Source organism: Capra hircus, chromosome 19 (genome assembly GCF_001704415.2).
Source record: "Capra hircus breed San Clemente chromosome 19, ASM170441v1, whole genome shotgun sequence".
Taxonomy (NCBI): domain Eukaryota; kingdom Metazoa; phylum Chordata; class Mammalia; order Artiodactyla; family Bovidae; genus Capra; species Capra hircus.
In genome coordinates this window covers 49,350,149-49,363,255 of record NC_030826.1, presented here as the reverse complement: position 1 = coordinate 49,363,255, position 13,107 = coordinate 49,350,149, and the positions used below count along the sequence as shown (strand labels likewise).

The following is a 13,107-nucleotide window of genomic DNA, read 5'->3' as shown; positions in this document are numbered from 1 at the left end:
CTGAATTTTTGTCCAGTGTTCCACTTGTTTGAGGCAGGAGGGCAAACTCGAATCCTGTTCCTCTGCCTGGGCCAGCAGCCATGGTCTCATAGCTTTCCTACCTTCTCCCCGGGTGTTTCTCGAGCTCCTGTCCACCAGCTCCCCATTGGCATCCCTCGTCAGTCGGGGTCCAGGTGGGGAGCCCCGCTTCCCGGTCCTGCTGGGTGATGATATCTTCCCGGTGCCTTAAGTTCCTGTAGTTTTTACAAAGTAAAAATTGAACAGTGTTTGGAATTTGTTACATGTGATTCTGTGATATAATTCATACCAGGGATTAGAGGCTCCAGTGAAAACTGAAAATCATCACGTAAGCGGTCACAGCACGTATTTTCATTTCTTTTCATAAAAAGTAGTTCACGTGACCAACAACGAATGCAGCTCTTTAACGTCGTAATACTTTTTGGAGCCTGAAGTTACATCTGTTACTTGGTGAAAATATTTATGTTGTTTTGTATAACAAGAGTTTTAACTTTGTTTTCATTAATTTTCAGGGGTCTGGGAGGAGAGCTCATGAGACAAGCAGGTAGGTCTGAGCAACAGAGGCTGCGGGTTGTGGGTCAAGGTCCTTTTTTCCCACCACCGAGGGAAGACAAAAGTCCTAAGGGTATTTATCTACTTGTTTTCAACCCTGTAAAGTTCCCTGATGGGTTCCTTTGCAGTGACAAAGGCCCGGCCGTTCTCTGGTCAGAGTTACCCTGGCGGTGCACCTGGCCTGCACGTCGCAACTTCAGGGCTGCCCACTCAGCCCGCTGCTTCTCCTGTGTGTGTTCACTCCAGGCTCTTAATTTTCAGCTTCTGTGGGTTTTGACACATTTTAGTGGCCACGGGGCTGGCAGCTGCTGAGGTGGGGTGGATGAGTAGAGAGGCAAGTCTGCCGTGAAGGGGTGATGAAGTTAGGGATGCGAAAGTTGCCATCTTTCCCTCTTCAGTGTGATCTTTAAATGTGAATATAGAGCAAGGAACAGTTCTTAAAGGTTATGTTTAAATGTTTTCAGGGAATTCAAAAGTTGCCAACATGTAAATATCTGGATTTCCTGACGCTTTTCCAGCTAAACCTACCAGAAAACCCAGGACTCGGTGCTTATCAGGCGCCAGATCTGGGCTGGCGCCACGCTGGGCTCGGGTGCAGGAGAGCCCCTCACCCAGGGGAGGGGCGGGCTAGTGGCGGGGGGTGGGGGGTGTCCGTTCCTCCAGCCCTCAGAACTGCTCTGTTCAAAGCAGAATGGCATTTCTTAGGAGCAGCTGAATAGATTGGTAAAACAGAAGGAAGGATCAGAAGTTTCAAACGTACATGGGATTTCACGTATGACAAAGAAGATACGTGTTTCCAGCCTCGCTGAAGAGGGCAGTTGATAGAGTGGTTGATGCTGTCCCAAGGAACCACGTGGAAGGAGACAAAATCGTGTCCCCACTGCACACATACACAAAACTAAATTCCTAATTAACGGATACTTAACTGATTAATTTCTGATTAAACTTATGTATAAGAGATACATTTTTTAAAACTTCAAAGAAATTTTAGGAGAAATCAGAGGATCACATTGATCCCTAAAAAACTTCCTACCCAGGAAGTTTTCAGCCTCACCCGGTTGCTGGGGAGATGCTGGATAGCTCCACGAGGAGGATGCATCTCCTCGATCATAATGGCTAAGTCAGAGCTGGGTGGCCCTCTGCCAATGGAGTGCCTGCTCTGGAATATATGTTGTTACAGCATTTTCGGGTTGCCAAAGGCATTGTCTCTTAGGATGAAAAATGTGCAGTCTTCTGCCCTGCAGGGCCACTTCTAGGACTCTGCACCCCCAAAACGTGTAGGGGTGACAGGCATCCTGCTGGACAGACAGGCAGTCTGTGTGCTGACGGGATGTGTGTGGCCATCTTGTCTGACGTGACAGAAACTGGAAGGAGAGCTGAGCCCGACGGGAAATGTTGGATTAACAGTTTCATAACCATAGTGTGGGATGTTGCCCGTCTGCTAAAGAGCGCGGGCTCTCCTGTGGTCAGTTATGTTGTTCAAGAAGAAAAGCGGTTTGGCAGCTGGAGCCAGGGGGGTCCTGTGTGCATCCTGGCTCTGCTGGGACACCCCTCCTCCGGCCCCCAGGCCCCCTCATGCCTGCAGGTCACGCCTGTGCTCAGGACGGTGGGAGTCGGGAGCGTGAGGAGGCAGGATGGCGTCCATGCTCGCAGAGACTGCAGAGCTGGCTTCCTCGCTGGCCTGGCAGCATTTCAGAGGACAGCGCCGCCGGTCCCTGGTCCCTGGGGGGCAGTGGCGGGCACCCCTGCTGAGACACGGGTGCGGGCGCGCTGCGGGCACAGGGCGCCTTTGTTGCCGTGGGCGCCGAGGTTGGGGTCTGTGGCTGCCAGCCCAGCCCAGCTACGGGGGCTGCCTGTGGTCTGTGACCCTCCGAGCGCGGGAGGAGTTATGGGAGCCATGCTCCAGCTCAGCTTAGTTTTGGGGTCAAGGCGGGAGCAAGGTGGCAAAGACGGGGTCAGGGCACCGAGCTGACGGGAGGGGTGCCTGTGCTCTCTCAGCCTGTGAAGGCCCGTGATGGGACCCCCAAATTACATGGTCACCAAAATGTCAGTGGTGGTTTTCTATCTTATTTTTCTGTAGTGATAGATTTTTTCCAGCAAATGCAAACTACTCATTCAGTAGGAGGAAACCATTAGGCTGTTCTATCGTAGAGGTGGGGGTGCATTTGCTGTGTGAATGGGAGGCGTGAGGAGCCATGCGGAATGGGCTGAGGCACATGGCCTGTGGGCAGGCGCCGGGCAGGTCAGGTCCCTGCAATGGTCCCCACAGCAGAGCCTCCTTGGTGCCAGGACCGTCATGTGAGGCCACCACACAGAAGCTCAGGTGTCCTTGTGGTGGTGGCTGCTGAGTAGCTCTACTGGGCTATGTTTCCACGCGCAGAAGTGGTAGTTTATTAAAATGGACACTGCATTATTTACAGAAGTCAGGAATTTACCAGAGCTTTGCGCACTGTGGCTCATCTGGGGACTGTCCCGTGGGGGTGATACATGTTACCTCCTCTGACCCTGTCTGAACCCTGGTGCTGACCTGACGTGGGGGAGCCCCCCCACCCCACCCCGGGGAACTTGCTTCTCCCTGGTCCTCATCGGGCAGGTGCCTGCTGCTCAGCCACAGCGCCTGGTCACTTGTGGGTGTCCGTGGTTTGAAAGCTGAGTTGTCTGTCCCTGGGGATTCGTATGGGGGTCAAACCTGCAGTCTCCACGTGTCGCTCCCTTGTCTGGGCAGGGTTCGCCGAGGGCACCGGCGTGATGCTGCTGCTCTTGGCTCCTGGCACTGCCCCTAAGCCTGGCCCACGTCTGGTGCTGAGGACATGCTGGGGGCTTGCATCCGGATACCAGCGCTGAGGGGCAGGGGCAGGAAGGCTGGTGTTGGCAGCACTGGGCTCAGGTGCGTCAGGGTGGGTGCTGGGATGGGCACTTTGGGGAAATGACATTGCATTCATCCTTTTTCTTCCTAGTGTGCATTTTAATAGAAAACTTGGCCCTTTCCAAAATGCCCTTCAGAGGTGACGCCGTGATTGGTAAGTGCGTCTCTCCTCCAGTGACTCACATTGTGGCATTTTCTTCCAGAACTACTTCAGCTTGAAAATTGAAGACCAGCCTGTTAGGGTGGATGGTAAATTCCATCCTGTTAGAATCTCTTTTGAGGTTGCTGTTAAGAACCCACTGTAAACAGGGAGCATCCCCCACACTCTCCCCACAGAAGCAGAGATTCTCCCTTCTCTTCCAAGGGCTCAAGCTCCTTCCTCAGGGCTCCCGACTGGGGCTCTGCCTGTCACGGCTGTGCCCAGCACCAGGCATTCTCGGCCGTTCCTCTCCCATTTGGATGGTGCCAGCCCGAGGGGCAGGCTCTTGCAGGATGAGGGGAGGGCCAGCAGCTGCCTCGGCTCTTCCAGGGGTGGCAGTCCGGCCCCGGTGCTGGTCTGGAGCGTCTCCAGGCTCTGACGTTCTGTAGCCACTGGTCACAGAGAGGTAGTGAGAAAAGCCTTGGGGTCACCCCCCCTGCTGGGCTGTGCTGGCTCTTTGCCCTACAGCCTCAGAAGTTCTGTAACTTGAGGAAAAAGAAAAAAGTGAGTTAGTGTTTATTTCCAGGTATTAGATTTAGTTGAATTTTGTGTTTGGTTTTTATTGGTGGGGGGATTGTTCAGGGAAGAAGTACAGTCAAAGACCACTTGGAGCTTGCAGGTGTAGTAAAACAAAAACTTGCCCATCGTGACAGTTTTCACACTTCAACAGCAGAAAGAAGAGTCTACCCCTGTAGGTGGAGAGGGCAAAGGCCTTTAGAGTTTCATTCCACCTGGAGAACGTGCACCTCAGGTTTCCTGCAGGTTCCTCTCAAAGGTCACCATCTACTTTGACTTGAGAGAGAGAAGATCTGTGTGGTGGTGTTTCTAATTTAATACAAATGTTCTTTACCAGCTGAATGAATTTGTTTCTTTGACAGATGGTTGGCAGTGGCTGATAAACGACACCTTGAGAAACCTCCACCTCATTTCAAGTCACTCTCGACAACATATAAAGGTGTGGGGAGCAAGGGCTCTCTGGCTTTTGTGCTGTATATAAATATTTGAGTCTTTCAAAGGTCTGTGTGCATTATGAGTCCCTTTTGTAGACCAACATGATTGATAAATGCCAGTAATTCTATTTGGAATTCTGAATGATATTGTTTATGTAATTTATGATCAGGACAACTAATGCAGCCATCATTGACCAGAATATTTAAATTTTTTATTATTGTTTCTTACTAATTATATTTGCCTTCTAAACGTGTTCCCTACGGAGTTGTAGAATTTAGGGTTGGAGGCTCCTGTTGTGACGCTCACGTGCGGATGAGCAAACTGCTAGAACTGTGACAGCGTGTCAGTGTCAGTCACGCCAAGTGAGCAAGAGTGTGGTGTGTGTCCCCGTCCCCGTGGCCACCACTGTCCTGCCTCAGGACAGGTGAACTTTGGACTAGCAGCATTGCAACCCCCGCCCCCACGCAGGGATAACAGCCTTGGCATTGATAATGACTAGGCTTTGATGTGGAGGATGAAGGAGTGGAAGTACATATTGGTCTTTCTTATAGCTCTCCAGCCTCCTGTGTCTCAGCTTTTCTGTTGGGTGAATAGGACATATCTTCAGTCCTCATCCCTTTTTTTACAAGTAACCTTATCATCCTGTAGAATCCAGGTACAGCTTTACCAGTTGAATCTGAGATCTTCATGGTCGGTGTCAGAAGTCCTGTTAAAGACACACCCATAGTTCATTCACGCCAGTCGTGATCGTGGTTTGGTCTGCTCCTCCGATTTGTATGAGGACACCCCTCCCCCAGCACCTCTGTTGCTGCTCCCTGATCTGAAGGAGCCCTGGGAAGAACCGGGCTCCCCTGGTAGCTCAGCTGGTGAAGAACCCACCTGGGGTGCAGGAGCCCCTGGTTCGATCCCTGGGTCGGGAAGATCCCCTGGAGAAGGGAACTGCCCACTCCAGGATGCTGGCCTGGAGAACTCCATGGACTGCATAGTCCATCGGGTCGCAAGAGTCCGATGTGACCAAGCGACTTTCACTTGGGAAGAAACACGAACCCAGCATCTGCCCCGTGCGGTTGTTACCATGGAGAAGGGCTTGGGTGAGTCACTGTGGAGGCAACAGGAGGGGCCAGGGACCTCTGTGTGGTGTGAACGCCATTCCTGCGCTTTATCCCCTGAGGTGCCCCAGCCTTGGGTCAGCCCTTCCTCCTGTCCAGGCACTCCTGTTCCCAGCGCTCCTGGGACCGCAGCTCCACTCCATACTAGGCTTCTGCGTGGCTCACCTGAGGGGCCTTGCCACGCTGCTGCTGGTGTTAACACACTTTTCCATCATCATTTCAGCTGGGAAAGAATAAAACGCAACATTTATTATTGCCTTTCACATGGAAAGACGTGAAATTTGCACTATATGGAGGAAATAACTTTTATATCCAGCGTATTAGTTGCAGAGAATGTTAAACTTATGACCACATCTGACTGATGATGATGACATTGTCTAGCAGACATACCAGAAAGGATGATGTCATTCAGCTTCTGGGTCTTTCAAACCCTTGACCAGGAGCCTGCAGCTCACTCACGTCTCCTCCGTTTCAGGAGGCGGCTGTGTCGGCCCTGGCCGCCCTCTGCAGCGAGTACCACGCCCGGGAACCTGGGGAGGCAGAAGCTGCCGCGCAGGGTGAGTGGGTGTCTGCATTCAGCCCTGCATCCAGTGGGGCTGGGGGGTGGGTGGTTGTGGGGTGCCTGCCTCTCCTGCTGTAGTGTGGACGGGCCTAGGGGGTAGAGAGAGGGCGTCAGGCCGTGGTGATGCCGCCCCCTCCCCAGCCCATCCCATCCTCACCTGGAGCCAGATTTCTCTGAGGCCACGTGGGGTTCAGTTCCCCGGATGTTACCACTTTACTGTAGAATCGACTCTTATTTCAGCAGTATTTTCTTAAGTTACGTTTCTAAGTCCACTTTGCCCTGTTGTGGACTTCGGAGGCTCCCAGCGCTGTGGCGGAGCTCCGTGTCTCTGGGAGGACCTCTCTCCTGTCCTGTCCCTGGTCTTCCTCGGGGCCCAGCCTTCATTATCAGGGGACTGTCGTTCACACTCGTTTCCCAGGCTGTCAGCTCAGAGTCGTCCGTTTCTGCTGCCTTCCCGCGACCTCCTGATTTCACGCTTCTTCCTTGGAGTCTGCTCTTTCAGTGATTATTTCATAGACTTTTCTAGTTCATGGTTAAATGCATTTAGAGTGACCCACAGTGTCTTTCTGGCACGTGCCCTTCATGTGTTATCTTTTCCTCTTCCTGTGAACAGCGTCGGAGTAGCTGTCTTGTTGCATGTCCTTGCATCAGTTGGGTTTTCCAGAACCAAACTCTAAGCTGAAGTTTATCTGACGCATCACATGGTCCTGTTTGTAGGGTCTAGTTCAGGAGTGTTAGTTTCATATTAAAAAACTTTGTATTTACATGTCATGTGGCCCTGTAGCTTTCCTCTGTATCATATTACAGAATATTTATTGTAGTTACTTCAAAAATATATGAAACACTTCAAAAATTATTTTAAGTTTGGAAGAATCATGGGTTATTTTTCAGTCACTAAGTCTTGTCTGACTCTTTGCGACCCCATAGAGTGCAGCATGCCAGGCTTCTCTGTCCTTTATTGTCTCTTATGAGTGTATTCAAACTCATGTCCATTGATTTAGTGATGCCATCCAACCATCTCACTGGCACCCCACTCCAGTACTCTTGCCTGGAAAATCCCATGGACAGAGGAGCCTGTAGGCTGCAGTCCATGGGGTCACTAAGAGTCCGACACGACTGAGTGACTTCACTTTCACTTTTCACTTTCATGCATTGAAGAAGGCAATGGCAACCCACTCCAGTGTTCTTGCCTTGAGAATCCCAGGGACGGGGGAGCCTGGTGGGCTGCCATCTATGGGGTCACACAGAGTTGGACACGACTGAAGCGACTTAGCAGCAGCAGCCAACCATCTCATTTTCTGTCACCCCATTCTCCTCCTGCCTTCAATCTTTCCCAGGATCAGAGTCTTTTCCAGTGAGTTGACTCTTCGCATCAGGTGGCTAGAGTATTGGAACTTCAGCTTTAGCATCAGTTCTTCCAATGAATATTTCGGGTTGATTGCCTTTAGGATCGACTGATTTGATTTCCTTGCTGTCCAAGGGACTCTCAATTCTTCTCCAGCACCGCAGTTCAAAAGCATCAGTTCTTTAGTGCTCAGCTTTCTCTATGGTCCAACTCTCACATCCATAGATGACTACTGGAAAAACCATAGCTTTGACTCTACAGCCTTTTGTCAGCAAAGTGATGTTTGTTTTTTAATTTACCGTCTAGGTTTATCATAGCTTTTCTTCCAAAGAGCAAGTGTCTTTTAATTTCATGGCTGTAGTCACTGTGCAAAGTGATTTTTGGAGTCCAAGAAAATGAAGTCTGTCACTGTTTCCATTTTTTCCCCATCTATTTGCCATGAAGTGATGGACCCAGATGCCATGATTTTAGTTTTTTGAATGTTGAGTTCTAAGCCAGTTTTTTCACTCTTGTCTTTCACCTTCATCGAGAGGGTCTTTAGTTCCTCACTTTCTGCCGTTTGCGTATCTGAGGTTGTTGACATTTCTCCCTGCTATCTTGATTCCAGCTTGTAATTCATTCAGCACAGCATTTCACAGGATATACGCTGCATGTGCCTTAAATAAGCAGGGCAACTGTATACAACCTGGCACACTCCTCTCCCAACTTTGTACCAGTCTGTTCTGTGTCTGGTTCGAACTGTGGCTTCTTCACCTGCATACAGGTTTCTCAGGAGGCAGGTAAGGTGGTTTTCCCATCTCTCTAAGAATTTTCTGCAGTTTGTTGTGATCCACATAGTAAAAGGCTTTAGCGTAGTTAATGAAATAGACGTTTTTCTGGAATTCCCTTGCTTTTTCTGTGATCCAGTGGATGCTGACAGTTTGATCTCTGGTTCTGCTGCCTTTTTAAAACCCAGCTTGTGCATCTGGAATCCTGGATGCAGCAGCCTAAATCTACTTTCTGTGAATTTTTTCAAAAGTTAGAAAATACTTTGTCATTTGATCTTCTGATAGACTTTCTAAATTAGTGACGTTATACTGTGTCCTTGTACCATACGCAGTTTTACCTAAAGAGCTAGCACAGTTGTCCTCTGTATCCGCAGATTCCACATCTAGAAAGAGGCTTTTCGTGTTTCAGCTGAAGTGTATTATTGTAAGTTCCACCAAAGATGTCATTTTAGTGTCCATGCAAGTGGAATTCCAGTTTTTTTTTCTACCCTAATATATGAGGCTCTAAGGTTTTCACGTACACGTTACAGAAGCTTTGCTGTGTTGAAGTGTAAGCAGTGATAGCACGAACCTCATCGGCTGTGGTAGGTGTAGAGCAAGGGCGTCTGGCCTTCCTCGACTTCGGAGTTGCCTTTCCAGAGAACAGAGCTGGATTTTCCACTTTGCTTCCTTGAATTCTTGCATAGCTGCAGGCCCCCCTTTCCTGTGAAAGTCACTCAGTCTGTGTCCGACTCTTTGCAACCCCATGGACTGTATAATCCATGGAATTCTCCAGGCCAGAATACTGGAGTGGGTAGGTAGCCTTTCCCTTCTCCAGGAGGCCTTCCCAACCCGGGGATTGAACCGAGGTCTCCCACATTGTAGGCGGATTCTTTACCAGCCGAGCTACAGGGGAGGCCCGCTTTTCCTGTGTCTCCCTGTCAGACCTCTGTTTCGGTTGCTCCCCAGTCCCCGTGACTGACCTCTCCCGTGTGGGATGGATGGTCTGCCTTCCCAGCCCTGCGCACACTCAGCCTGACTGCACTGCACTGCCCGTTTCTGCCCAACCGGCCGCAGGCGTCTTGTGTGGAGTGGCCCCTGTCCCCTTGCTGCGCCTGAACACCTGGCCCTGGGGGTCCCACTTGGGACCACATTTGCTCTCCGTCTTTGGGGAAGTATCCTCTTCTGAGGAAAGCATTTGTGTTCTTAGTGAATAAAAAACAGAAGTTTGACTGTGTTGACTGCTGGTAAAACTGTTGGCTTTTTTTTCTCAAGAGTGAAATTGTGTATTAAAATTGCTTATGAAAATCTTAAAACCACCTACTGAAAACCTCTTGTCTGCAATCTGGCTGATTTACACTGCTTTGAAAGCACGTCTGCTCTAGGAGTCTAAGCCGCCCCTCCCTCCCTCCTTCAGCACTGTTTGCTCGTCTTCTGGACTGTACTTGAGAAGTGTGTCTTGTGGATAATGGACAACAGTGGTCACGCTCTGGTCCCTTCTTTTCAGAGGAGCTGGTGAAGCTGTATCTCGCAGAACTCCAGAGCCCCGAGGAGATGACTCGCTGTGGCTGTGCCCTGGCCTTGGGCGCCCTGCCGGCCTTCTTCCTGAAGGGCCGGCTCCGGCAGGTGAGGCTGGCCTAGCGTGGTGGGGGTTGTGTGGGACCGGACCCACGAGCAGGATATGTAGGCTGAAGGGGTTCCTGCAGGCCAGCATGTGCATCCGTAAGAAAGGGGAGGGGACACCCAGGGCAGTGAGTGGTCTTTGAGAACCTGGTGAGCAGTCTAGCCTGAGGAGACTCGGGGGAGCTATCCTTGGCAGAGGAGGGAGCCCGGGCCTCCGTGGAAACACCCCCGGCCTTTCCTGGCCTGTGGCGTGCCATCCAGCCTTTTCTGCATTAGGAGCAAATGTTTCCGGCCTCGTCTGGGAAGGCTGCCCCCGTGGCCACATGAAGGGTCCCGGGCCTCCCACCCCAGAACTCCTCCCTGGGGAGGGGCCCTTTCTCCCCAGCACGGGGTCCTGTGCTCTGGCATGGCCAGGGGGCAGGGTTCTGCTTGCCCTTGAGCTCCACGGTCTTCGGCCTGTCTCCTTTCAGGGCGATCCATCAGCTGCCCTCATACCCTGACTCGGCTCCTGAGCTCACTGGGAGAGTGCGTGACAGAGTCAGACCCAGGAGACCCTGTTGGTCTCAGCCCACCCAACTCTTCCCCTTACGCTCCCCTTTGCCTCGACTCAAATATCAGTCATGGTCCTAGCGGCCCACCTCCCAGGTGTCACTGTGGCCAGGTGCCTGGCACACGTGCCCCTCACCTGTGTCGCCTTCCCTTGGCCCTGACACCTTGGGATCCAAGGTACCAGACCAGCTTAGGTATCAAGGCAGGGAATAGACCATCCAAACCCTGCCTGGGGGCTTTTCTATTTGAAACACCTGGCATTTAGAATGGAACTGTCACTTCCAGAAGTAACTGGTGGGGATGTGAGCAGCTGGGCACTTTCATGTGCCGAGGGCTCCAGCTCCAAGCAGGGAGCGGGAGGGAATGGCTGGCCTTGGGTGCAGGGTCTTGCCCTGGAGGGAGGAGCCAGACTGGCAGAGATTGCCTGAGTGCCAGTGATGGGGGCGTGGGTAGGCGGGTAGTTAGGACAGCCGTGGGAAGGGCTGGAGGCACCCCTAGCCCACTCGGGGCTCTGTGTGTTCTCCAGGGCGTGTGGTCTACCCGGACAAGCCACCAGCCGTGCTGTGCTGTGTTCTGGGCACAGGGTGCCAGGCCAGGTCTCTCCCTGCGTGCACAGTGCTCGCATCCTCAGGCTAGCAGCCCTGCCTTTGCTTTTCAGGTTCTCACAGGCCTGAGGGCCGTCACCCACATTTCTTCCAAGGACGTGAGCTTTGCTGAGGCCAGGCGGGATGCCTTGAAGGCCATCTCTAGGTGAGCCCTGATGGTTTTTCTCTCCAAAATCACTGTTCTCTCAAAAGCCAGCGACTGAGCATGGAGGGATGTCCACAGCAGTTCGTGTGAGAAGCCCCGGGTGTCAGGGGCTGAGTCTACTTTGAGGCAAACATTTTTATTTTCTAGTTTCTTCTTTTTTCAGAGGACTGTCCGAGAACATGTCAACTCATAGAGGATCATTACGGTTTTGTCATAATTAGAATGAATAATGAAACCCACTGTGCACCTACCTCTGTGTTTTGGGGACATTGGGCCTGCTCAGGGACTGGGGCTGTTTTCTGCTCGTGACCGTGGCCCCCAGCTTGCCTGTGTGGAGGGAATGCTGACGTTAGCCACACATATGCATGTTGGGAGGGGCTGCCCTTTCTCTTGACAAGCCCCGTGGAGTGCCTTCTGTGGGGTGGCAGGGTAGGAGGGACCAGCCACAGTCCGCCCCTGGTGCACCCTGAAACTGAAGACACTAGGAACGTGGCTTGGAGAAGCATGTCATTCAGCATTGCGTTAGTGCATGAGCATTACCGAGTCTGCTTCTGAGGTTATGGGTCTGTTCTGAGGGCATCCTGTCAGGAAAGACACATCCAGCCAAAATGATGAGAACGGCAGGAGAGCTTGCATGGGATTCTCAGACGTTAGCTGGGTTTCACACATTTTTAATTTTAGGATTTGCCAGACTGTTGGTGTGCGGGCAGAAGGGCCTCCAGATGAAGCTTTGTGCAGAGAGAACGTCTCCCAGATTTACTGCACGCTGCTGGACTGTTTGAAGGATTACACCACCGACAGCCGTGGGGACGTGGGCGCATGGTGAGGCGCTCGCACTGGCCTCGTCCCCTGCTCTTCTCACGAGTGTCCCACTGAGGCCAGAGGTGGTCCATGTCGCTGCTCTGACCCCGGCTGGGCCCTTGATTGCCAGGGCAGTGTGGGCGATGGTGCTCTGCCTGCAGCGGGGGCTCTCATGTCTGCCCAGGACACGGGACCCCTCTTCCTGGTTCTTGGTGTGCCTTGTGGCTCTCGAGTGGATCCTGGACACTGAGGACGCTCTGGTTCTGCTTCCAGAGGACGCTGACGGCTCTGCAGCAGGCAATGGGCCTGCCTTGAATGCAGAGCTGTGGTCTCCATCTCGCCTGGTGTAGGCGGCTGCTCAGGGTCTGTTCTTCGGACCGTGTGATGGCGCGTGCTGCCTCCTGGGTGGTGCTCCCTCTTTGGTGGAAGGGTGGGTGCCCCTGGCGTGTAGTGGGGCAGTGTTTGTGGTCCCCATTGACCAGCTGGACTGAGTATTCTTTGTCCCAAGTTTGAAATGGTGCTCTCACTCTGGAGTTAGACCAGCAAGCAGGAGCTGTTCTATATACATTTATCCCTCAAAAAGCCAAAAGCCTTTAAAAGTGTTTTTGCCAGGAGAAAAAAACAAACTGACTTTGTAGAGTGGGTATGTTCCGTGCTTGAAGGTTCACGGGGAGACCAGCACTATTTCTCTATGTGCGCTTGTGGGAGAGTTTTCTGGGCGCTGGCCATTTGTCTTCGGGTGTCAGACAGGTGTTTCTGAGATAATGTGTGAGAGAAGCATTCTCAGAGAAAGGCTGCCAGCAGCCTTTGTCGAGCCTCCTATGTGTTTCTTGTCCCAAGGTGAGGGCGCCTGAGCCTGGCCCTGCCCAGTGGCTGGTGGTCATGTAGTACCTGGGGCAGTAGGCCGGCTCCTCAACCCCTCCTTGTCTCTGCAGGGTCCGCGAGGCCGCCATGACCAGTCTGATGGACCTGACTCTCCTGCTGGGTCGGAACCAGCCAGAGCTGATCGAGGCCCCGCTGTGAGTCTGTTCTCCCC

General features: G+C 52.2%; 1 protein-coding gene across 2 annotated transcripts in view; it reads left to right on the top strand.

Moving 5' to 3' along the window:
* TBCD (tubulin folding cofactor D) overlaps positions 1 to 13,107 on the top strand; it is a 144,049-nt gene that overhangs the window by 116,841 nt on the left and 14,101 nt on the right. For both annotated transcript variants that reach the window (XM_018065386.1, XM_018065385.1), the window contains exons 23-30: positions 531 to 562; positions 3,528 to 3,590; positions 4,514 to 4,590; positions 6,171 to 6,252; positions 9,856 to 9,974; positions 11,179 to 11,270; positions 11,952 to 12,092; positions 13,007 to 13,090. In XM_018065386.1, coding sequence (XP_017920875.1) covers positions 531 to 562; positions 3,528 to 3,590; positions 4,514 to 4,590; positions 6,171 to 6,252; positions 9,856 to 9,974; positions 11,179 to 11,270; positions 11,952 to 12,092; positions 13,007 to 13,090 — 690 coding nt within the window. The remainder of the gene's footprint in view (positions 1 to 530; positions 563 to 3,527; positions 3,591 to 4,513; positions 4,591 to 6,170; positions 6,253 to 9,855; positions 9,975 to 11,178; positions 11,271 to 11,951; positions 12,093 to 13,006; positions 13,091 to 13,107) is intronic.